This window comes from Anopheles ziemanni, chromosome 2, assembly GCF_943734765.1.
Source record: "Anopheles ziemanni chromosome 2, idAnoZiCoDA_A2_x.2, whole genome shotgun sequence".
Classification (NCBI taxonomy): domain Eukaryota; kingdom Metazoa; phylum Arthropoda; class Insecta; order Diptera; family Culicidae; genus Anopheles; species Anopheles ziemanni.
Window position 1 is genome coordinate 13,576,649 of NC_080705.1, and position 24,180 is coordinate 13,600,828.

Sequence of the window (24,180 nt, forward strand, 5' to 3'; positions counted from 1 at the left end):
GACCAAGAGGCGTCATCATTTTCCAACGCCGGCTCGACGGCTATGATACGCCACCATTCTCTCACCAAACCATACTTGAACGATACTTTGGAAAATCAAGGTCCAGCATACGCCACCGAGCGAAAGGATGAACTTTACTTCAAACGGTCTCACCTTGCAGTGGACGGTGCTTCTTCGTCCTCTTCGGATCGAACTCAAGGTTTCCGTTTTCGGTAATTGAGCTACACACCGTAATATCCGCATGTATCCGCACATCATATCCGTCCGTATGGAGCTGCCAGTAGCTAGAGAGGAGGAGATTGATACGCAAACATTGATGTAGACCGAGGTGTAGTACGGCGAACGGAACAATCTTACCGGGCACAAGGGCGACTCGAGGAACAAAGGAGGAGCGACATCGACAACATCGACGGGATGAAATTTGCATTCTAATAGATGACGCTCATGCTGGACAGATGGCACCTTTCCAGCGCACCACAGCCACTACAGAGCTACAGATTCTTCCCGATGTTGTGGCTTACCGGGACACCAGCAAATCTAATACCAACCAAGGGCGTATGAAATAGATTGCCCGGAGAAGACACATTAAAGCGTCGCTATTACTCTCATACCCGGCATGAGCTTCCGTAATGGGGCCATGTTTTTCACCAACAACTGCTGGACTTCAGCATAGCAAGTTAGATGAATCGTGGTAGCTTTTAACCAGAAAACCTAAATTTTTAAAATTTGCTTTTTTTTCGACGACTGAATTCGCTTGGAATAGAAAATCTCGCAACCACTGGATGCTTCCTCGTAACCATGGTAATTAAAATCTAGTACCAAGTTTGACGTGCTTGAGAAGTCCTTAGATAATCAAGTGTGAAGTGCTTGAGAATTGTTTACGTTCAGAATTATAACTTTTTTTTCTTAAATAAAGGAGGTTCAGAAGCCCTGACTTTAACGTACAAAAGTGTAAACAATCAGACATTTCAAAATGTGTTGACAACCGTTACTGAAGGGGTATATGTCAACAAAAAGAAAAAAATAATAACAAAACAATAATACAATAATACAACAATAATAATAATAACAAAACAGGTTCCTCGACCGTTTCTACTCGCCTATGACGAATATTATCAGTAAGTAAAGTGATCTGATGAAATTGCCTATAAAATACGCTAGTTTCGTTGTCAAGAACATTACATTGGCTCATCGCTGTACAAAGATGCTATCGACAACATATGCCACTGAAGATGAACATTCTCTAATGGACATGTAAGTATGAATCATAAAGCAACATACTATGTTTTATGGAAATTAAATCTTATATTCATAATTTGCAGATTTCATGGAAGAAAGTACCCAAATCCAGCCGGTGAAAGAAACAAGGACCCCATTTTGAATGTACTGAAGCGCGTCTTCAACACAAAAGAGCCGAATCTGTTCCTCCTAGAAATTGCTTCCGGCGTCGGCTTACATAGCACCTACTTTGCTCACGTCTTCCCTAACATTACCTTCCAACCGTCGGAGGTTGATACGTCGCTGTTTGGAAGTATCGCTGCGTATCAACACGAAGCCCAACTGGAGAATCTTTTACGTCCGACAGTTATCGACATTTCGAAGCCCTGCAGCGAGTGGAACAATGGCGCAAACATTAACCTTGCCAATTCGGCCGAACGTTTCGACTATATGCTGAACATCAACATGCTGCACATATCGCCGTTCGCCTGCGCCGAAGGACTGTTCCAGAACGCTTCGCAGCTGCTCAAACCAGGCGGTCTACTTGTGACCTACGGACCGTACGCCGTTAATGGAATCCTGACGCCGGAGAGTAACGTGAGTTTTAATGAATCACTGCAACGGAGAAACCCCGAATGTGGTATAAGAGACACGAGTGTTCTGCAGAAATTGGCCACCCTCAACCGGATGACGCTCGAAGAAATGATAGACCTTCCGGCGAACAACAAATGTCTGATTTGGAAAAAGTTGGCAAAACAATAGATTTATTTGAATGTTTTGTTAGAGCTAACAAAATTGAAATACATATTTCTCTTTCCACGAACATGCTGTAAACTATTGATATCGCTGCATGTATGTCTATAGGAAGAACCTTCTTCGACTCTCCATCTGGTGCCGTTTGTTGGTGATCATCCATTCGTAGTCGCCGCATTTACCATCGAACAGTCCGACCTGCAGTGAACGCAGTTTAAGCGTAAAACGGGGACCCAGCTCACGTAGCTTCACTCGTTTGCCATTCTTATCGAACTCGTACAGATGGTGTCGGAAGAAAATGTAGTCACGTTGGTTGTGGAACGTAACTGCACGTCGGCCTCGGAACTCTGGTTCGTAGTGAAACAGCGCACCCAGCATTCGCCCAATCGTAAGACCGAGACGAGTGGTGAAGTTGTTCAGAATAACCTCCGGACGGTGCTTAGATATATCTTCAGCGCTGCGTCGCAGATCTTTCAGCGATTTGTAATTGCTTATTTTGAAGTGTGCCGTTGGTCCCTCAGGAAGGTGAATCACGAGTAACCCTTCTGGCTTTTTTCTCCACTCATTGATGACCAAAAGGTCGGTGTACTCTTCACGGATCGCGCTCTTACATACCAGCTTAAGGCGAGCATTCTTTCGCGAATATATTTTTGAATTGGGTATTATTTTCTTTAGCAAGACTCCAAACTGACTCGTTTGCCAATTCGGGATACGATTGTAGGTAATCAAAACCTTCGGCACGTAGCTTTTCTGGTAGTACCCGCAAAATTCGTCGTTAGCCAGATCGTTCACGACTTCCTCTTGATCATCGGCCTGCACATTCGTGACCGTCGTGTCATCCTTCTCGCGCAAGGTTTCGATCGTATGCTGTGGCTCCGTCGGAGTGCCTTCCAGTTTACGCGTTTTCTTATTAGCTTTTTCCTCCTTACGCTTCAGTGCCTGCATACGCCGGAACTGCTTGTGACGTAGTTCCTTATTTTTCAAAAAGTTTATCGGGTTGATTACCGGATAGCTAGCCTCTTCCGGATCCTCCTCATCGTCGGCCAAACCACGCTCTCGGCGCCGTTGAAGGGCCTCTTCGGCACGTTCCGCCGCTTCACGGGCTACCCTTTCGTCCAGGTAATCCTGCAGCCGTTTACGCTTCGGTTTCGGTTCGCTCCCGTTTTGTGCTACTTTTGCCTTCGAGGTCGATGGTTTCACATCTACCTCAGAATCACTGCTATTATCATCGCTAGACATCTTGAAAAAGTACCACTTTTAAGCCACTTTTGAACAAGTTTTATTAAATTGAGGAACCGCGCGCCGCTACTAGCGACCACGTTTTGTTTTGGAATGTTTTGACCGCTAGTCCCTTTAACATTCGACATTATGACGTTTTTATACATGCAATGTTTTCTGATTTCAAAACTGGCGTGGGTGACACATTGATTTGTTGGTAAGTTTTTATGAATCATTTTGCATTTTTGTCATAAATTTAATGTTATAAACTTGCTTCAGACCTAATAGAGTTTCATTTATGAGCCATTTTACATATGATATCGCTAAACTTGACTATGAGTAGTTGCACGTTTCCTCTACATAGTGTGATACTTTTTTTCACAGGGATCCCTCGAATTGCCACGGCTAAACGTCAAGTGCCCGCTGGCATTCTGTCAATTTCAATAAATTTCTTCGATCCGCCATGTTTTTTCCAAACTGGTTCACCAGTCGTCATCGTCGCCGTGTTTCGTGTCAGTAATAGTGGAAGGAATATTTGCACTTGCCTTTCTAGGTAGTTTTTGCCATCCGTTGGCAAAGTTGTTGCCGCAGTGTCCGGGAACAATCACGAATTTCAAGTAGGACATACAAAAGTGTGTTCGGGCATCGAAAGTATACGCCGTCAACGGAGAACATCGACGTGCAGAAGAGAAACAACACTCCTTCCTCGGGTTCTCTACAGTGTTATTCGATTTAGCCGTGGAAAAGGCTTTGTGCCAGCGACTCCCTGCTCTTTTCAAATTGAAAACAAGTGTTCTGCTTTACATTTGATCTATTGTTTTTATGCAACGTTCCCCCCAAGCCCCATGTTAGGGAGTGGCTAGTGGATGTGAATATCGGAGGACACAGCCCCCAAAACCATAAGGAATTAACGATACATGTTTGCTTGAGTGTACGTGTGCATATTTTTTTTGTTGTTGCATCCATTGCCGACAAGTGTGGCCCCACGGCCAACGCGTATGCGGTAGCGCTGACGAACGACATCCTTGGCTCCTCCAGGGTGACTCAGTGGTAGAGGGCTGCTGAGGTGAACAGGCCAACTACTGCCGTGTCAGGTGTCAGTCAGCGACCCTTCCTGGGCCTCGGACTGCCAACTCTTCGCAAGCAAAACAATCACAACAACAGCAACAACCAAGAGGAGGAGAACGACGACAACGACGGCAATGAATCGAAGTGACGGGCTAGTGCGACGTGTAAAGGCACGCGACGCCGAATCGAACGGTGGATCTTCCTCGTCCGCGGCTAACAACGCCGAACAGGAGGAGAACAAAGTGGAGAAGGAGGATGATTTGGATGACTGCGATTCGAAGGAAACGAGGCTTACTCTGATGGAGGAGGTGCTGCTGTTAGGGCTAAAGGATAAAGAGGTACGAAGATGGGTTCCTAGAGCATCCAAGTAGCATGGCATGGTAGTGTCTTGGAGTGGGATAACGGTGGTAAAAATCATACAAAACGACCCACTCAAAGATCAAAGGCCACAGCGCGAACGAGTTGGAAATTGCCGGAATGACCCTGGTGGTAGAAACATACCTACACCGATGACACAATTCGACGTTGCCGTGAGTGAAGCTAGGAACGACAAATCACCTAGTAACAATTTCGGTCGGTTAAACACATTAGTCAAATAGCTGCGAATGTTTTTGCTTTTACAGTAAACTAACTTTGCATGTTCACCACACGCAATGTCGTTATCCTCCCACGGTAATTTGGGTGACACCTTGTGGATCATTTCATTTCCCGTCATTCCTATAATGACGGTCATTATTAGCCAACAATCGCTCTTATCGCCACTGCCTTCCAGCAGTGGGGGTAAACGTTAACGTTATTCAACACTCGAAATCATCCCGAAGCCGGCGGCAAGCTTTATCATCATATCAAAGGAGGCTATCTTTATTTCTTGCGCTGCACGTTTCCTAGCTAACCTATGCGCAACACACAGCCTACTTTGGACTGTAAATTTGCCAAATGGAACGTGTCATTCTACCTAAAGTTGTTATTTGGAAATTTCCACCTGCAAAAGAAACAATCGGTTAATTTCACCCCGCTCGCTGCTTGCAAAACGTGCCCGGGGCCTGTTGGGTAAACAAGACCGTCTGTAAATGCGGCCCAATTGTCACGCAATGTGTTTGCGGCAAAGGGAAAGAAACAACACTCATTGATATGTTACCTGCGATAACGTTCTCGAAGTCCCCCTGGGGCTGGTGGGTTATTTGAACATTAAAACAGCTGCTCTTATTCCTATCGCAACAGGGTTACACATCATTCTGGAACGACTGCATATCGAGCGGACTGCGCGGATGCATTCTTATCGAGCTGGGCCTTCGCGGGCGCATCGAGCTGGAGCGGGCCGGTATGCGACGGAAGGGACTTTGCACACGAAAAATCATTCTCAAATCCGACACACCCACCGGTGATGTACTGCTCGACGAGGCCTTGAAACACATCAAAGAAACCTGCCCACCAGAAACAATTCAGAGCTGGATCGAATATCTCAGCGGTATGTATGGGGAAGTTGATTGTGACCAAGTCGAAGTAACCTTCGCTTCGATTTAATATGGTTCAAACACTTTAAAACTCATAGCTACTTTTTTATCGTCAAACTAAAAGATTGAACTGAAACCAAAACAAACAAGCTTGTTTGCTCGTTGCGCTAGGCTGCCTCCACGCACTTGAATACATAAAATAACAGAAATTTTTTAAAGATGATTAAAGTTGCATTAATTTCCTTCTGATAGAGGCGAAGATTACAACTCACTAAACGAGTATAACAAAGTATGATAAAAGAATGTTCAAGAATACCCTGTCATAATCCAATCGGTCATACAACACACCATAAAAGCGTCGATAAGATAGAACTGAATGATTAATTCCGCTCTAAAATATCTCAACTGTATGCAGGAGAAACATGGAATCCACTAAAGATACGCTATCAGCTGAAAAATGTCCGCGAAAGGCTGGCCAAAAATCTAGTGGAAAAGGGCGTCCTAACAACGGAGAAACAAAATTTTCTCCTCTTCGATATGACGACACATCCACTCACTGATAACGTTATCAAGTGCCGGCTGGTCAAGAAGGTAAGTCGGAAAAAGGCCGGAAGTGCGCGCTCGCATCGGCTCAATCTTTAACACGCAATCTCTCTTTTTTTTTGCTTTTCGTTTCTTTTTTTTAGATCCAGGATGCGGTCCTCACGAAATGGGTGAACGATCCGCAGCGCATCGGCAAACGAATGCTAGCGCTCATTCTGCTTGCGCACGCCAGCGACGTGCTGGAGAATGCCTTCGCCCCGCTAAACGACGACGACTACGAACTCGCGATGCGGCGGGTGCGGGAACTGCTCGATTTGGACTTTGAGGCGGAGTCCGCCAAATCGAACGCCAACGAAGTGATTTGGGCCGTATTCGCGGCGTTTACCAAGTAAGCATACGCAAATCCCTCGACATCCGACACTGCACCATCCGCGGCTCCGGGTTGGTTCAATGCCGGTCAAGGGGTTTCTCCGCATCATAAAGGTGGTTGATTAGATTGGTGCTGCTCCGGATGTCCAGTAGTGTGGCCCTTAAACCGCCCTCATACTTCGTTGTGACATACTGCAGCTCGCGTACGTTTGCTGCATGATATCGGGCCAAGCGGAAACACCCGAACAAGACGTTCGATGGAGGTTCCATTCTAATTTGTTTCCATTTCAACAAAACTTCATGAAAACGTTCTATACATCCAGCACAAAAAAAAAGTCTATAGCTGGTACAATTGTGATTTTCAATAGTGGTTATACGCAAAATAGGAGCTTTAAAATAATGGGCCTCTTAGAAGACTAGCAATCGGAACTGCTGGCCCTTCCCTCTTTCAGCCCCAGACGCGATGATAAGAACGACCACATGGAAAACGAACACAGAAACAGAACACACTTCCTCCGCCGGAAATTATTTGTTCAAAGCAATAGAGAATAGGCTGCAATGATTCCAGCTTGCGGCAGCTGGACAAACCGTATGACCAACTGGGACAACATATGAGAAGGCGTGATGCAAGAGTGTATCTTATCGATGCCTTCATTTTTCGATTGTTTTTATGTACTACTTAGAAAATGGTGATCACATTTCCTCTCACGCGAGCCGGAAACATCGATGATAGGTTTAATAAGAAATAATTGTCAGCCGGAAGAAGATAAACGCACGTGACGAGAGGATATGATGGACCAATGATGATAGTTCGCCGCTTGATTCCGATACCAATACGGCCGTAACGCGAGGGAATCTAATTTCTTCGTGCAGTTACAAGCCTTTCTGTAATTTTTATTACGCTTTTGCTAGACATACTTTTTTTGCATTCATCTTCGGTGAAATTCGATATGATGATAAGAGATAAATTGAAGAAACTGAGGTTACGTTGGTGCAAGTAAAGCAATTAATATTGTGATTTCAATAATTTGATGGCGCTCATCTGTTGGTCTCCATGGTGACCGTGGGAAAAATGGGCGCTTTATTTTACCATTAAAAATCACAACCATCCTGGGTTATCGTGTTTTAAGGTGTGTCGATAGAATCAAAGTTTCTTCACGCTAGAGAGGAGAAAATACAGTGCAACTAAAAACTAGCCTAAACCTACCTATCAAACAGTACTACTACACTAAACCCGAATTGCCACAAGGGAAGAAGTTTTTTTTTACACTTTGCTAGTTAAACAATTTTCCAAATATCGATAATGGTAATTTAAAAGCATAGCTAACCGATTGAGAAAACAAGGAAAAAGCATACACGTCCCACGACGCATGAGCGTGGGCCAAAGAAGGATAGGAAAAAATATACCAATCTAAATTAAATCGAATCAATTCAACTGAAATATCCAATACATCTTGCATCCTTCTACCAAAAAAACAAAAACAAACTAATTCGACGAGCACTATATGTGTCGAGGTTATTTGTTTAAGCCTTATGTTTGTAGCTTATCTTTTACATCACGTGCCCGAGGCAACGTTTGGGAACATAATTTATCGTAAATCCCCGGAATTAGTTCGAATCTGTCGGAGACGTATGCTGACACATTAAGCAAAAGGAAGAGCAAAAACAAATACGAAACATTCTTCACTATCGCGTTTAAGAATATCGCTATTCTTTTCCTATATTTGTTTTGCGTTATTGTTTTAGACAATTTATCGATAGATATTTTTCCACAATTTATAGCCTAGATTTACTGCTTTTTAAAGAACATAGACTTAACACTATCGTTTGGTAACAGGTCAAAAGATAACCGAGTAAATGTGAAAGCAAACACCAGAAACTATGGGTTGAAAAAGCAAAACACACGGAACGAGAACGGATGCGTTGTGCTGGAGTATGGACGGAAGGTTTTATTTCCTATAACCTAGAACGAAGTAAAATGAAAATCAAACACACAAACTGTATATAGCAACACAGACAGCGTAGGGACGAACCTATTGTTAAAATAAATAAGTAAACGAGATATGTAAAGAAATAAAAGTATAAATCGGTTAAAATCTTTACCTAACGTTGGTGTCTTTTACTATTTTTAATGTTTCCACTCATTTCCTGTGTACATCATCAGTTTACAATATAGAGCATTTTTTATGTTTCATAAGAATCATCACAAACTTGTCTTGTCAATTGTATCATAAAATTTACTGTTGATGTAAAGTTTAAAAGTGGTTGTTCAGCTTACAAACAGTAAAAATGATGTGATTAAATTTCTAAACACATTGAAAGTTAGCTGGTAAGCAAAGTTCACTTTTTTACATTTGACTGTAATCCTGTACTTATTTTTACAACTTGAGACAAAACTACTGTTTTAAAATCGATAGAACTGTTTAGCATAACATTTTCATCGGGAAATGTTTTGAATTTTGACAGTTTCGCCTCGTCAAGCTAGTTCTTCGCTTTCGCCGCATAATCGGCGAAATATTTGTCATTTCTTCTCTTGTTGACTGATTTCGAATTTTGGAAAAGATTTCCAAAGTTTTGGACACTTCTTCGCAGTCTATTTGCAAAGAAAAAGAAACAACCGTGTACACCCATTGTGACTAATCGAAAAAGGAGATTACGGACAGAATACGAGGAAGATACCGGACGGCCGATCGCTCGTTCGTGCATCGTTCAAGCGAACTAGCCAAAGAAGCACAGAAGGAACGAGTTTTCATTAGCAATCGCGGTAGCATACGCATAAGTTTCGCGATTCTGTTCCTTCAATCTTTGTGGCATTGCCGGCCCAAGGAAAGCGAAGAGGCGCCGAAAGAAAACAACCACGGTGCGTTGGTGTGCTTTTCCTGTCATCCCGAGAGGTCGTACACGACGTTTGTCAGCCGTACCTGAAGAGTCATTCTTCGTTGTTCTACCGCTGCCTGTGAAATTGTCATTCCGACTGCTCCGAATTATCGCGATTTTTTGTGTGCCTGGACTCTTTCCATCGGTGACGAAAATATAGCAATATATATTATCGGAAGTCGCATGTGAAAGCTCTCGCGCTCGTGTTGATTAAGTAAACGATTTTTTCGGGCGAAACGAACACCTCACGGCCACGGTAGCGCATCCCAAGTGTCGTGTTTTTCATTGCGTGTGTATCTTCAACCCAGCTCAACAACACGCAAATTTTACCCGAGCTGCCAACAACCTGAGAGGAAATCTCTACAGCCACCAGCATGGCGTCGTACCAGATAGCAAATTTGCTGGAAAAGGTAAAATCAAATGCATCAGAGTGACCGTATTTACTGCTATGTTTACCACAACCAGGACGAAATTATCGATAGGCAGGCGTAGAAAATTCTACCTCTCCCCCTTTCTGCTACGTATCGAATCATGGCTAGCTTTTGTTTTTGTACTAAGCATAATCTTGTTTTCGTATCTCCTGGTTGTGGGATTAAACTCGCCACACAGTTGTATTTTCGCGTAAAAGCATCATTTTTGATAATTTTTGCGTTGTTTATCTCCAGATGACTTCCAACGATAAGGACTTTCGCTTCATGGCGACCAACGATCTGATGACGGAGCTACAGAAGGATAGCATCAAGCTCGACGATGAGTCGGAGAAAAAGGTTGTCCGTATGGTGCTCCGTCTGCTGGAGGACAAGAACGGCGAGGTGCAAAATTTGGCCGTGAAATGGTACGTATGCGGTATAAAAGCGGGTGCCTTAAGAGTGAGGTTATGAATTTGGCTGTGTTTATTTGCAAATCATCAAAACAAAAATGTTCGTTGGTGAATGTTTTGTTTGTTTGGCAAAATATCTTTTTCTTAAATTCTTTAAAAAAAATTAAGTAAAACTTTACTCATGCAATTGTTGACTCCGTTTTACTTCTAGTCTCGGTCCGTTGGTAAACAAAGTGAAGGAAAACCAGGTGGAAACGATCGTCGATCTGCTGTGTGCCAACATGGTGTCGAACAACGAACAGCTGCGCGACATTTCCAGCATAGGGCTGAAGACGGTCATATCGGAGTTGCCACAGTCCTCTAACTCGCTGGTGCCGAACGTCTGCCAGCGGATCACCGGCAAGCTGAGTGTGGCGATTGAAAAGGAGGACGTGTCGGTTCAGCTCGAGGCACTCGACATCCTTTCCGATTTGCTATCGCGCTTTGGCGATCTGCTTGTGCCGTTCCATGAGCAAATTCTGAAGGCACTGGTGCCGCAGCTCGGCTCAGCCCGGCAGGCGGTCCGCAAGCGTACAATCGTCGCCCTGTCCCACCTGCTCACCACCTGCAACAACAACGCGTACAACAAGGTGATCGAACATCTGCTGGATGGGCTGGAGAAGCCACAAAATCCGGGCACCATTCGCACGTACATTCAATGTTTGGCCGCGATCTGCCGGCAGGCGGGGCACCGGTTGTGCAATCACATTGAGCGCGTAATGTTTCTGCTCAACCAGTACAGCCTGCGGGACGACGATGAGCTGCGGGAGTTCTGTCTGCAGGCGTGCGAAGCATTTGTGCAGCGTTGCCCGGAAGCGATCATGCCACATATTCCGACGGTGAGTAATTCGTCAGGCAAAATTTACAAACCTCACCCGATCGACCTTTTGCACTTACCGGAAGATGGGTTTACATAGCAAAACTAAACTAGATAATACATTACGTTTGTTTCACAGATCGTCGACCTTTGTTTAAAGTACATTACGTACGATCCCAACTACAACTACGAGGCGGACGATGGTGATGCGGGAAATTCGATGGACATGGAAGACGACGAGGAAATTGACAGCGAAGAGTACAGTGACGATGACGACATGAGCTGGAAGGTGCGCCGATCGGCCGCAAAGTGTTTGGAGTCGGTCATCTCTACCAGACACGAGCTATTGGAGGAATTCTACAAAACCCTCTCCCCGGCCCTTATCGCACGCTTCAAGGGTACATCATCGCGCCTACTGTGTGCTTTTATTTAGACAACCATTTTAAAATTGTGATTTTCTTACTCCCCCCCTCCCTTACAGAACGCGAAGAGAACGTTAAGTCAGACATATTCCACGCGTACATTGCGCTGCTGAAATCGACCCGCCCGATGGGTGACGATCTGTTGGGACACGATCCGGACTCGATGGAGCAAATCCCGGGTCCGATCGCGATGCTCCAGGATCAGGTGCCAACGATCGTGAAGGCGGTGCAGCCGTTGATGCGCGAAAAATCGGTCAAAACACGCCAGGACTGTTTTCTGCTGTTGCGCGAGCTGCTCAATGCACTGCCGGGGGCCCTTTCGAATCACATCGATCAGCTGATGAACGGCATACACTACTCGCTGAACGACAAAAACTCCACCTCGAACATGAAGATCGATGCGCTCGGGTTCGTGTACTGCATGCTCGTCGGCCACAATCCCCAGGTGTTCCACGCGCACATCGAAATCCTCGTGCCGCTCGTCGTGAACGCGGTGTTCGATCCGTTCTACAAAATTGCCACCGAAGCGCTGCTGGTGCTGCAGCAGCTCGTGAAGGTGATTCGTCCCGTCGATGTGCCAGCGACGGCTCCAGCGGCCGCCTCCACGTTCGATTTCACTCCGTATGTTTCGCAGCTGTACACGAGCACCCTGCAGAAGCTCCGGTCGCCCGAGGTCGATCAGGAGGTTAAGGAGCGTGCGATTGCCTGCATGGGTCAGATCATCGCCAACATGGGCGACGTGTTGCAGCCCGAGCTTGTCACCTGCCTGCCACTGTTCATGGAGCGTCTGCGCAACGAAGTGACGCGACTCAGCTCGGTTAAGGCGCTCACGATGATCGCCGCTTCGCCACTCCGTGTCAACCTTAGTCCGATCATCGCGGAAGTGATCCCGGTGCTCGGGTCGTTCCTGCGCAAAAATCAACGCGCCCTCAAACTTAACTCGCTCACACTGCTCGACACGCTCGTGTCACACTACAGCCAGTTTATCGAGCCGCTGTTACTGCGCAACGCCGTAGCCGAGGTTCCACCACTGCTGAGCGAGTCGGATCTGCACGTGGCGCAGCTTTCGCTCGTTCTGCTCACCTCGGTTGCCCGCCAGCAGCCGCAAGCGTTGATTGGCGTGCACGAACAGATCCTGCAGGAGGTGATGACACTCGTCCGGTCGCCGCTGCTACAGGGAACCGCACTTAACTGCACGCTGAAGCTGTTCCAAGCGCTCGTGCAAGCACAACTGCCGGGGCTCGGCTACCGGCACCTGCTGGCCATGCTGATGAACCCGGTGTACAACCAGCAGCTGCACGTGGGCAGTGCTCCGCTGCACAAGCAGGCGTACCACTCGCTGGCCAAATGCATCGCCGCCCTAACGCTGCAGGTGCCGAACGAGGCGCTTGTGGTGGCCGGCGAGTTTCTGCGTGAAATTCAAAACCGACGTAACGACTCGCACCTGATGTTCTATCTGCTAACGATCGGTGAAATTGGCCGTCACTTGTAAGTAGATTTATTTGTTAGTCCCACGTTTTGTTTGGATATTCACTGTTTCCTCCATTGTAGCAATCTGCAATCCATCGACACACTGGCACAAACGATCCTTAACTGCTTCTCAGCATCGTCCGAGGATGTAAAAGGAGCCGCCAGCCATGCTCTCGGTGCGATCGCGGTCGGCAATCTGAACCATTATCTGCCCTTCATACTGGCGGAGATCGAGGCCCAGCCGAAGCGGCAGTATCTGCTACTGCACTCGCTGAAAGAAGTCATCTCATCGCTGTCGACCAGTAAGGCCGGCCTGGAGCAACTGCTCCCCTCGGTTCCCTCGATTTGGACGCAGCTGTTCAAGCACTGCGAGTGCTCGGAGGAGGGTTCACGCAACGTCGTGGCCGAATGTCTCGGCAAGCTCGTGCTGGTCAACCCCGAGGAGCTGCTGCCTCGGCTCCAGATGGCGCTGCGCAGTGAAAGCGCGCTGATGCGTACGGCCGTCGTGTCGGCCATCAAGTTCACCATCTCCGATCAGCCGCAACCGATCGATCCGCTGCTGCGGCAGTGCATCGGCCAGTTCCTGTTCGCCCTGCAGGACCCGGAACCGTCGGTGCGGCGCGTCGCACTGGTCGCCTTCAACTCGGCGGTACACAACAAACCGAGCCTGGTGCGCGATCTGCTGCCCGAACTGCTGCCCCAGCTGTACTCCGAGACGAAGGTCAAGAAGGAGCTGATCCGCGAGGTGGAGATGGGCCCATTCAAACACACCGTCGACGATGGGCTGGACATCCGGAAAGCGGCCTTCGAGTGCATGTACACGCTGCTGGAGCAGGGTCTCGATCGTGTCGACATCATGCAGTTTCTCGAGCACGTGCAGGCCGGCCTGCGCGACCACTACGATATTAAGATGCTTACGTATCTCATGACCGCGCGGTTGGCTGCTCTCTGCCCGAACGCTGTGCTGCAGAGTAAGTACCGAAGCACAGTGAGCGGAGGGAACGTTTGTTTTAATTCATACCATCCCTTCCGACAGAGCTGGATCAATTCGTGGAACCGCTAAGGGCAACCTGCACACTGAAGGTCAAAGCCAACTCGGTGAAGCAAGAATACGAAAAGCAGGACGAACTTAAGCGATCGGCATTGCGTGCAGTGGCCGCCCTGCTTCAAATTCCTAAGGCTGGTAAGTAGTAGTAGTATTTCCTTCCTTACAAAGCAACCATAGCAACGAAGAAATCAAAGTTTGCTTTGTGTTTTAATTGAGATTACAACGTTTCGCTTCCACACCTTCTCATCTGCTTTGGTACTTTTTCAGATAAAAATATATACCTGGCCGAGTTTCTGATACTGATCCGCAGCTCGTCCGAGCTGCAGCCGCTGCTCGAATCGGTACAGAAGGATTCGTCCGTGCTGACCAACAACAACGTCGACGGGCGTGACCTCTCGATGGACCAGAGCTAGGTGGACAGGCACAAGAAGGCGCGCATCAGTTGATACTGTTCCGAAGAAACGTAGCACGACGATGGCGGTGGTGTATCACGCAAAGCAAACAGGGAGGGGATAGGGAACCCGGAACAGGGCCGTAGGAAGTGATCAGATTAACTCGTTCAGTAGTGTATTGTGTGATGATCGTTGTGCGACTCGTCTTGTATGTTGCTTATTATCACCATGGTCATTAGCATCGGCGTTATAAATGGATACACATACAGAGATAGGCAAGATACAAACAACAGCCAAACAACGCAAAAGGATAACAACTAAGATTGTACAACCCCCCCTCCCACGGCTACAGGATGATATGTGTAGTGGATCGAAGTAAATATTAAGTAGCATTGCTATGATTTTGTGCGACCTTATCTTTGTAAGCGAAAGTGAAATCGACCCATCTAACCGACATCCCGACGTGAATGTGTGTAAAAAAGCGCGAACATTTTTAAATTTGTTTGAAAAAAAACCAAAACGCGCCCGCTTTATGCATGCATTTTCTTCGAAGATCCTCATTTGACTATCAAAAAACAAACAACAGCAACAAAAGCACTGTGTATCGAAGGAGACAAGAAACGAGAAAGAACACTGACGAAACGAACAACAAATGGTCGACTTTACATGCACTAGTTTTTTTTTTAAAGTTCTATTTTTTCTATGAAAACACATCGTTCTAATATAGTTCTCACGCCCTTCCAAAATGAAAGGACAAAGCAAATTGCGGACGCTTTGAAATTCGTGTTAAATGTATGATGATATCCTCTCGTGTTCGTAACGATGTTGGTCCCCTCGAGTGTTAATGCGTCGTTGACTTTAAAAAGGAACCATATTAAACAACAGAAGCACCGATTGGAACGAAGTAAATATGATCTGAACGAGAATTAAACAAAAAATAAACCAATCATGAACAAGAAAAACCATATGTGTTTACTTTGAGCAACGATGACCATCATGTTCCAACCTCGAGTATATTTCGGTCACTTTGACTATTAGATTTGGGTTTCAAGTTTCTCAAATAACCCCAGTTATTCCCTTGTACAACTTTGTGTTTCAAATAAAATTAATTTTATTGACATACTACTTCCTTAGGTTGCCCTTAGCCTTTCTCTGTTGTTGCCTTTACTAAACGTAACATAGGTGTTTCAGTCGCTCAAATTCGGAAAATATATTTGATTAAACAGATTAAAATATATCCTTACAAAATAACATAAATCTATTTAAATTCTGTTTCCATTTTTTACCTGCAAAGAAGAGAGAAGAAAATTATCCACTTTAATCGACGATTGCTGCAACGTTGCCACGCGGAACGAAACTATCGGAATAAAATCCCCTTTTTTGAACATTCTTCTTTTCATTTAAACAATTATCCATAAATTGATGACGGTGGAACTAAACGCAGTTCAATTTATTATTTACGCGCAAGGGTGGCAAATGTGTCTTTCTTTTTGTTTTTATTTTATTCGTAAGTCTACAGGATTCGACCCGTGTTCAAAGTGTTTGGCGCTTCATTCCGGTACACACGGGGCAACGGTTACTTTGCTGAAATCCTGTGTCGGTTTCATGTTTTTTTTTTGTTTTGTTGACCGTTTTTAGAGCAACGGCGACACAAACTCCTTAATCTACTATGTTGATAATCGACAAACTGCTGCAGGCGCATGTCGTTCTTCAACCACATCCTGCATTCATTATGTAATGTGTATTCTCGCTTACATTTGGCGCCAACGGGTTAACTGCTGCTTTATGCGTGCGTATGAGTTTTGTCACTTTTGTTAAATAAAAAAATCGCCAACTTCAAGATACTTTCTATATATATTGCTTCTAGTAATGTATGTAGGTTTTCTTTACTCGGCGTACTGTAAGTTCCGTTGAATCTGCTATCTTCTCGCGTGTGCTCTGGCATAAAACTACACGAACATCCAATGCTCTACTCTCTATCTCCGTCCAACCTTGGACTATGGTATTTTCTTGTTTTTTTTTCATCCTCCCAAAGTCCCAGCTAATATTTCTATCGTCTAATGGTTTGATGTGAACTTTCGTAACATAGAAATCAGATTTACGTACCAGAGCCTCTGAAGCAGCATCAGAAGATGGGGTTACAAGAAGAATGCGGAACGATCGGAAGCAACGAAACGATATTAAAAATAAAGATAATTGCAGTGCACATTTGAGTTGTATTTACATTGGATAGGCTCGAACAGGTGGGTTAAACGCACTACTACATGAAGCACAAACTGCAAACACAAGGAAGAATGTAACCGTACCGTAAAGTAACGTAAACTTCATTTTTACGCTTCCATTGGTTACTTTGATAATCACTGTGTTGCCTTTCGTGTCGAGAGAAGAACTTGATACTTTCCATAAATCATTAACAAAGTAAGACGTTAGACATTTTCATGGGTTCATTTTCGCATTTGCATGTTTTTTCCGAGAGACAGCACAGCCCGATACACATGCAACCCTCCAGCAAATAATAATTTTCTCACCGGCCAACGTTAATGTTTGCCATTCATGTAGAAGTACCTTAGACGAGAGCACCGTGTCGGTAGAGGGAAAACAAAGCAAAATACATGAAGAAAAATACCTGTGTGATCATACGGAATACGGAAGGAACACTAAGCAGGAAAATTAAAAAAAAGGCTTTCGTTTAAGAATAAGCAACTATTTATATTCCATTTGTCTTACGCTCATCATCATCACCAAGCCGAGTGTTGTAGGTCTTACTTATAATCGCATATGCGCCGGTTTTAATATTACCGTATGTAGTTGATGTTGCTGATGCATTTTACATTTCATTATTTATCCCCTCGTTGCTTGTCGTGCTCAAATCAAATCGCGCTCGATATCGAACGAGCGTACCACTACGGATACGATTCTCAGCCTGCCGGCCCGGGAACACATACATTACACATTATTGGGTTCGATTGGCTTTCAGGCTGATCCTTCGGTAGCCTTCCGGTTCATTTCGTGTATGTGTGTTTATATATATAGCGACGATAGAGTAATACATGTGATTTGTTAATCCTTCCGCTCTTTATCCTTACTGTTGCACGAGTGTAGAAGACCATGCTTCCCCGTTACGCGTGGGTTTGGGGTCAGTGGTTTCGTCTTTGATCACCATTTTGTACCTACGATAGAAATTCAATTGCTGGTTGCCGCTTTCACTCGTTCGTTTGTAATCGTCGGCCGCAGATCAGTTCTTGTATAGAGCTTTCTACCTCAAAGCCGTCGCGCGGTAGCGGCCAGTACCTTTTTTCTGGTCTTTCGTAACAAACCTTACCCCAAGACTAATTGAACATAATTAATCACTCTCAAGAATCGCAGCAGCCCTACCATCATTGCAATAAGTCCGTTTTCTTATTTGTTTCTTTTTTTTGTTTTGCATGGGATTGTGGTGTATGTATTTGCATTAACTAACTTTCTTGCTGTTTCTCTTTGATCATGTACGGTTGAGCGAGATGTTGATACTTTTTATCTTGCAGCAAACTACGAGACAAGAGGGGAGAACCATGCCAATACAAAATGAAACTCAATTCTAAGATAGCGATAACTTACAATTTACTTGCACGATTGTTGACCGTATTCCTCTATTTTCAATTGTTTCTTTCTTCCCTTTCGCTGGAGCTATACAGACATGACAATCATCAATAATTTATAATACGAAAATGAACAAAAAATTCTCAGAAACTCTGTGGGAACTTTAAATTTGTAGCGTCGCGCAGCATTTGTCCCGCCGTCGATTTGGAAGAATACTTTTCTCTGAGTGGGCAAACATGGTACTGAAACGTTCGGAAACTCGTCCCATGGGTTACTAGATTCGCGGCATCCGATTCCCTTCCTCTCTAGGTTTGTTGTTCTAGGCTCCCGTTCTCGAATTGGGCCCATTGATTGCACCGCACACTAGAGACGGGGCGGGGTTTACCCAAAGGGTTCCGATTTCCGACTGTTACTCTCCCTTCCTACACTTCTATCACGCGCTCCGTGTATCTCCGATAGTCGTCTCCTAAATTTTCCCTTTCTTTTTTTGTTTTGCTACATGTCCATGAATTGCATTGATGTTTGGTTGACGTTCTCACACGGCCACCGTTTGTTGAGGAGCAGCACGATGAGCTCGTTATGATTCTCCGTTGCCACTGTCGTCGGCGTACGATTCGACCGACGCGTTATCGTCATCCTCCGTGTCCAGGTCGTAGTCGTCGTCGTAAAAGTCGGTCATATCGAGCTGAAAATGGAAGAAAAAGGTAAAAATTGTACAGTATTGTTTTTTTTTATATCAACAGACTTTTTTAAGTTCTGATTAGATTTGATTATATTCTCGAGTTTTAGAAGAACTTCAGCGATTTTCCTACAATTGTTTGTGATTTCTACTGTAACAAGAGCTACAAAACCTAATACAGCCGTGTATTGTTTCGCAAACAAAAATATAAGCAATACGAAAAAATGCTCTCCTGCACACACCAAAAAATAAAACATTCTTAAAAAGAGTTTCGTAGTTATCGTTCAAATGCGGTTCGCATGGCAATTGGAATAATAATTAATTGTTTTTAAAGATGGTGTTGTTTTTTTTGTGAGTCGATTTGAGTAATTAATTGCTGACTAGTAATGTAATTTTCCAACACACTTATTGAATTTACATGCGGCGGTACGACCTTCGTTTGTGCTTCACAGGTCAGTAGAAATCATTGGCCGATACGCAAACAGTGTTCATCCTACGAATAAATAACACTAGGGCAGCACATGGTAAACATTTATCAGCACCATTGCATTGTGAAACTTGGCTGCCATAATAAACAGATAAGGAAGTTTTGAGAGATCTCACGTGTTGAGGATGCGGTTACAAACTGTTCCCTTCTCGAGCGGTCATAGATTTTTGGTTAAAGTAGAGATTTAGGTAGTCCATTTTTTATTGTTATACACTTAGCGGAATTAATTGGTAGATGGCAAGTACGTTAACACGTTAAGCGATATGCCCAAATTGCACTGCTTTCCGTTCTGCCAGCAATTCGTAGAAACGCCGTCCTATCTAACGGGTTCTGTCGGTCCGAGCAAACCGACGCCGGCTTACGGGGAAGAACACTGTCGGCCCCACGGGGCCGACGTAGCGCTTAACGTGTTAACGATGGTTTGACTTAAATTGCTCTATCAAATCGTGGTAAAAGTCCATTACAGCAAGATTAATGTGGAAAACATCATTACTTCGATTCCTTACCTGTGGTTCCTGTCCGGGAGGTTTCGTTTTCGACTTGATACAGTATTCTTCTAGTGTGAGCGGTACGATGATTCCCTCCTTCTCCGCCTCGGCTTTGGCGGCTTGTGCTTGTCGTCTAAAGTGCGAAGAATAAAAGATGAATGTTTAAACAAAATGCTTGAACAAATCCGAAACCCCTTATCATCATTACCTTATGATATTAGGATACTCGTTGTCTTTGCCGTGTGAATCCCGCCATCTTCGGTACATGACGGACGCGTCGACATTGGCTGGCGAGTAGGTGTTCGGTTCGTTTAATAAGGAGATCACGGACAGCAGGATGGTGCGCACGTTTTGGGTCGGATTCCATCGTTCGCAGGGCAGCTCACCACTCTGCGGATCGTCGACCGGCGGATGGAGGATCGATATGCACAGATCGCCATTCTAAGGGAAACAGAAGGAAACCACACTGTTAGATGCTATGCATGGTACACCTTTTTTATTTGCTTTGGAAGCAGCACACTTACCTCGTAGACATTGGGATGCCAAACTTTTGTCAAGAACCTTATCGAAGGAGGCGAATATGGATAGTCGGGAGGAAATTTCATGTGAGCCTGGGGGAACAAAAATAGGAGAGACATGGATTACTAAGATGCGTTCAACAGTTTAGGGACTGTTATGCCAAACAGAAACCCGTATTTGATTTGGTAGGTGCATTCGTAAACTAAGAAATATCTTTATCTTATTCGAACCGCCGTTCTTTGAAAAGAGCAGGGACAAATATTTTTTATGACACAACTCTTCTAATAGTAGTTAGTTGACATCAGTCTTACTACAACTACTACAGTTGTTACGCAATGTTCATATCAAAATGAACTTGGTACAATTCACAATAGTTGAAATATTTACTAAGGACGAAAGTTGTTCAAAACAATGAACTTACAGGTCATAGTGATTCTTAAAATAATATGATAACTCAACTAAAGGAAAATACTTCATTTCGAAAATTTTACGTTCGGTTGCACTGCGAAAAGGCTCACCGATGGGTTTGCTCGATAGAAAGACAATGGAACAGATTTTTCCATTCAGCAGTGCTTCAATCAATGACATCCGATTACTGCATACAATACATACGAAGGAAATAAAAGCACACATTAGCATGCAGGACATGTATAAAAGCATAGCAAAAGGATTATGCCTCCTGTTGGGACGGAGTGATTTCTTTTTCGGGTTCTGTTGGTTTTAGATTCCCGAAACATATGCATTGCAGTGACAATAAGCACTTCCGACGGGACGATAGGCAAGAGAAAATCCTTTTTTTCCCGTACGCCGTGGGAGGACGGCGAAGAAATAAAAACGGAATAATCAATTAACGCTCTAAAAATAGATGATTTTTTCGCGGGGTCGGTTGAAGGTGGCTGGGAGCGAAGAGCCGAGAAGAGGCAGAACACTGATGCGCAACCCAATAATCTATCGACCACCAAGCCAAAGGCTCAGCACGGTTGTTTGTAGTTCGACGAGACGGTCAGTGGGTGGGTTAGATTTTAAGGAAATACTGCACTTCCGCATCGGGTCACCGGGCTTCAAGGGTGCCCGAAGGGACGACAGCGTGCAACAAGTAGTAGTAGCCAAACATTTACATTTATTAGAAAGATGTAGTGGTACTTGGTTTTGGTTGTGTTCCAAGCCGAACACTAAATAGGAACCGAACGATAGATCGATCGATCGCACGCGTCATCATGATCACGCCACAACAACATAGCCTTCCTCACGCGATTCTTAGACCAGGTGGACATCTAACACCTCAAAGGAAAATACACTACCGCAAGAGCAAATAACCCCAAATTGATGTCAAGCCCGCGCTTCTCTGGTTTGGCGAGATTCGTGTCTTCGAGTGTGTGAACATCTGTTTTCTGATCAAGAAAAAGAATGGGAGCATACGGTTGTCTTGAGCCAAAATGATTCAAAATGGTTGATGCGTCGGGGGTACTTGCCAAGAAGCTGACAACTTTTGCTAAAATACAAGCTGAACACAGAACACTGTGACAAATGTTTGAATATTTGAAATGATCATAATTCCACGTAAACTATCCCAGATAGATTGAATATAAGTTAAGTATTGACAATAAATGTGTCTTCGAATAATTTATCTGGTTTTTATTTGTTTTTGGCAAACAATAATATTAAATATGTGAAAAATAAAAAACAGGTTTAAACGATTAAACTTCAAATTGAATGGGCATATCTAATCGAAGTCAGAACAAACAATTACTGCAATCATATTTACTATTAAACCTACGCTTTTTTATCATCATTCCACCGGAAAGTTGTGCAATTGCTGTGTATATGGGTTACTGTAAATATATTGTCGGTGGTCATAAAAATGATCGGGGTGGTTGGAAAGGGGCGGTATGGTGAGTTAGACGCACGGGAAAATGGCTGTGTATCAATAACTTTTCCAGCTATTTTGAATTTCGCGCAATAACCCGCAAGGCCCGTACACCCGGAAAACGCACATTTTGCAACGCGAAACATAAATAAGGAACCGAACGGCATTGCACAAGTGGGGTCCGATGCGATTTGAGTAGTAAAGTAGCTCCGTGAGGTACACGCGAAAGACGCTCAACACGGCCCCTTATGAAGCACGGTTGGCGATCATTTCTGAGGATGGAGGAGGGGGATTGTCGTTCCAGCTCGTTCATTCTGCGTATTGCTGTCTTTTTTTTCCATCCCATGTTGTGGCCACCGGAGACTGGGAGGGGTGGTCGGCGAAGGGATAAGCAAGTTATACGACTGTGGCAACGAGCGGTTCCAAGGTTGTTTTGATGGCGTTACAGCTACATAGCACAGCGAGAGTCAACCCGCTAGAGACCTCAGACGGGCTCGCGTACGAATGGCTGACGGTGCCGATTCGAGCACGATTATTCGCCTTCAACGCTCGCGATCATCAACAACGCGATCATCGTCCGCCCGAGGGAGGGGAGGATCTCGAACAGCCGTCCCGGCTGTTCAGTTTCTTCGCAAAGAGCTCTGGGAGGTTCAGCATGCGGTGAAGGTGGACTGCGAGCAAATGGTTCCACAAGGAACGTCAAAACCGCAATTGTATCGAACTATTTGAACGCACCACGTGCACATGAAAAACATTGCCTTTTTTGGGGAATTCTCTGAGCCGATCGCTATCGAACCGTTGGCGAATCGATTCCCACGAAGGGTGCAACGTGGTTCCAAGGGAATGTGTCTTAGGAGGGACCTTCAAGAAATGGAGTATGGGCAAACCTAATCTTCTCTCTATGTTTGTAACGTCATTTTATAGCCAGATAAAATACGCACTAAACGACGATAATTAAAACCACAATATTATTAAACACAGCTTACTACGAAGCGGCTGACCTTTTAAAGTAAATTTCTAAAATGAAACTGATGAGCAACACAGGGCCTTTGTGATTGCTTTTTTCTCCAACGGATGAGTATTTCAGTGTCTGCAACTGATGGCAATGAACATAAAATGAAGGATGAAAGATCTTCGCGAAATATAACTTTCAACATCCCATCGTTTGAAAGATCCAGTTTCAAGTTATCGCGTATGATGCTCTTATGCACTGTCATTGGTGTGAAATTGGCTGATACTCTTCGGCGCACTGCGTACTTACCTTAAAATAGCCACCCTGGTAAAGGGTATCCGGTGGCCCAAAGATGGCCACTTCCCACTCGAACAGATTGTCTTCGTTCAGCAGCTTCACGCGGAACCCTTCGACAGGTTCCTCCTGAAGGCTTTTATACTCGAGCGACAGGGCGCGCACGGCGGAACTGGAAGGTGTTGCGGCCATTCTGCGCTGTGAGGCTGTGTGTATGTTACTTCGTTTGTTTGTGGATTTGTGGTGTTGGTATGATGCTGGGTATGCAGCAGCACACAACAGCGGTCGGAAGTGTGTTGTTTTCACTGAATCCTTACGCGGTGGACTCCTGCCAAACACGAAACACTGGAAATTGTCGAACACTACGGCCTGTTCTTCTACCGCTTCAAAGGGGCAAGCGGGCTAGAATCTGGCAGTTGTTTACGATCGAGCGACACACCACCAACCAAATCACACTTGCACCACTGCTGCAGGCTTAACTGGCACGCGAATGCACACTGGTTGCACCGTCGTCCCGTGTGTAGGCGTGTTTGCCCGAACGGTACACTCGAAATAAATGCGCACGGATTCACTTCCTGTGCCGTTCACTGCAAGAGCTGCAAGCGCGCCGTAAACCCTACGCTTCCGTTCTCTACCAAGATCCGCAAGGGGGGTTTGGCTTCTTTCGCGACGTCCGAAGATGATCGTAATATACTGCTCTTCTGTACGTATCTAAAACGAGATCAATGTCGAGAAAAATTGGGATTACTTTCGTGTGCACATCCGAGTAATCGCTTTGTTCGTCGGGCTGGTTTTCTCGCAAACAAC

The 24,180-nt window shown here is 45.0% G+C and overlaps 5 protein-coding genes across 5 annotated transcripts; 3 read left to right on the forward strand and 2 right to left on the reverse strand.

Annotated features, from left to right (window-relative positions):
• The first annotated feature begins 1,151 nt into the window (after positions 1 to 1,151).
• On the forward strand, positions 1,152 to 2,032 carry LOC131282679 (methyltransferase-like 26). The gene is made up of 2 exons (XM_058312209.1): positions 1,152 to 1,254; positions 1,323 to 2,032. The coding sequence occupies exons 1-2, from the start codon at positions 1,205 to 1,207 to the stop codon at positions 1,978 to 1,980; spliced, it is 708 nt and encodes a 235-aa protein (XP_058168192.1). The 5' UTR covers positions 1,152 to 1,204; the 3' UTR covers positions 1,981 to 2,032.
• Positions 1,957 to 3,289, reverse strand: LOC131282669 (probable ribosome production factor 1). The gene has a single exon (XM_058312197.1). The coding sequence runs from the start codon at positions 3,208 to 3,210 to the stop codon at positions 2,077 to 2,079; it is 1,134 nt and encodes a 377-aa protein (XP_058168180.1). The 5' UTR covers positions 3,211 to 3,289; the 3' UTR covers positions 1,957 to 2,076.
• Positions 3,290 to 4,039: 750 nt separating this feature from the next.
• LOC131287429 (Golgi phosphoprotein 3 homolog sauron) lies at positions 4,040 to 8,720 on the forward strand. Its single transcript, XM_058316514.1, has 4 exons — positions 4,040 to 4,595; positions 5,479 to 5,725; positions 6,127 to 6,302; positions 6,398 to 8,720. The coding sequence occupies exons 1-4, from the start codon at positions 4,392 to 4,394 to the stop codon at positions 6,644 to 6,646; spliced, it is 876 nt and encodes a 291-aa protein (XP_058172497.1). The 5' UTR covers positions 4,040 to 4,391; the 3' UTR covers positions 6,647 to 8,720.
• Positions 8,721 to 9,781: 1,061 nt separating this feature from the next.
• Positions 9,782 to 14,599, forward strand: LOC131282989 (cullin-associated NEDD8-dissociated protein 1). Its single transcript, XM_058312548.1, has 8 exons — positions 9,782 to 9,910; positions 10,166 to 10,335; positions 10,532 to 11,198; positions 11,316 to 11,574; positions 11,658 to 13,086; positions 13,150 to 14,039; positions 14,105 to 14,251; positions 14,384 to 14,599. Exons 1-8 carry the CDS (start codon positions 9,875 to 9,877, stop codon positions 14,527 to 14,529), a joined length of 3,744 nt encoding a protein of 1,247 aa, XP_058168531.1. The 5' UTR covers positions 9,782 to 9,874; the 3' UTR covers positions 14,530 to 14,599.
• A 3,836-nt stretch (positions 14,600 to 18,435) lies between these two features.
• On the reverse strand, positions 18,436 to 23,685 carry LOC131286810 (ubiquitin-conjugating enzyme E2 R2). Its single transcript, XM_058315815.1, has 5 exons — positions 23,389 to 23,685; positions 20,266 to 20,352; positions 19,950 to 20,182; positions 19,760 to 19,874; positions 18,436 to 18,772 (listed from the first exon to the last, which is right to left on the reverse strand). The coding sequence occupies exons 1-5, from the start codon at positions 23,563 to 23,565 to the stop codon at positions 18,665 to 18,667; spliced, it is 720 nt and encodes a 239-aa protein (XP_058171798.1). The 5' UTR covers positions 23,566 to 23,685; the 3' UTR covers positions 18,436 to 18,664.
• Between the last annotated feature and the right edge of the window lie 495 nt (positions 23,686 to 24,180).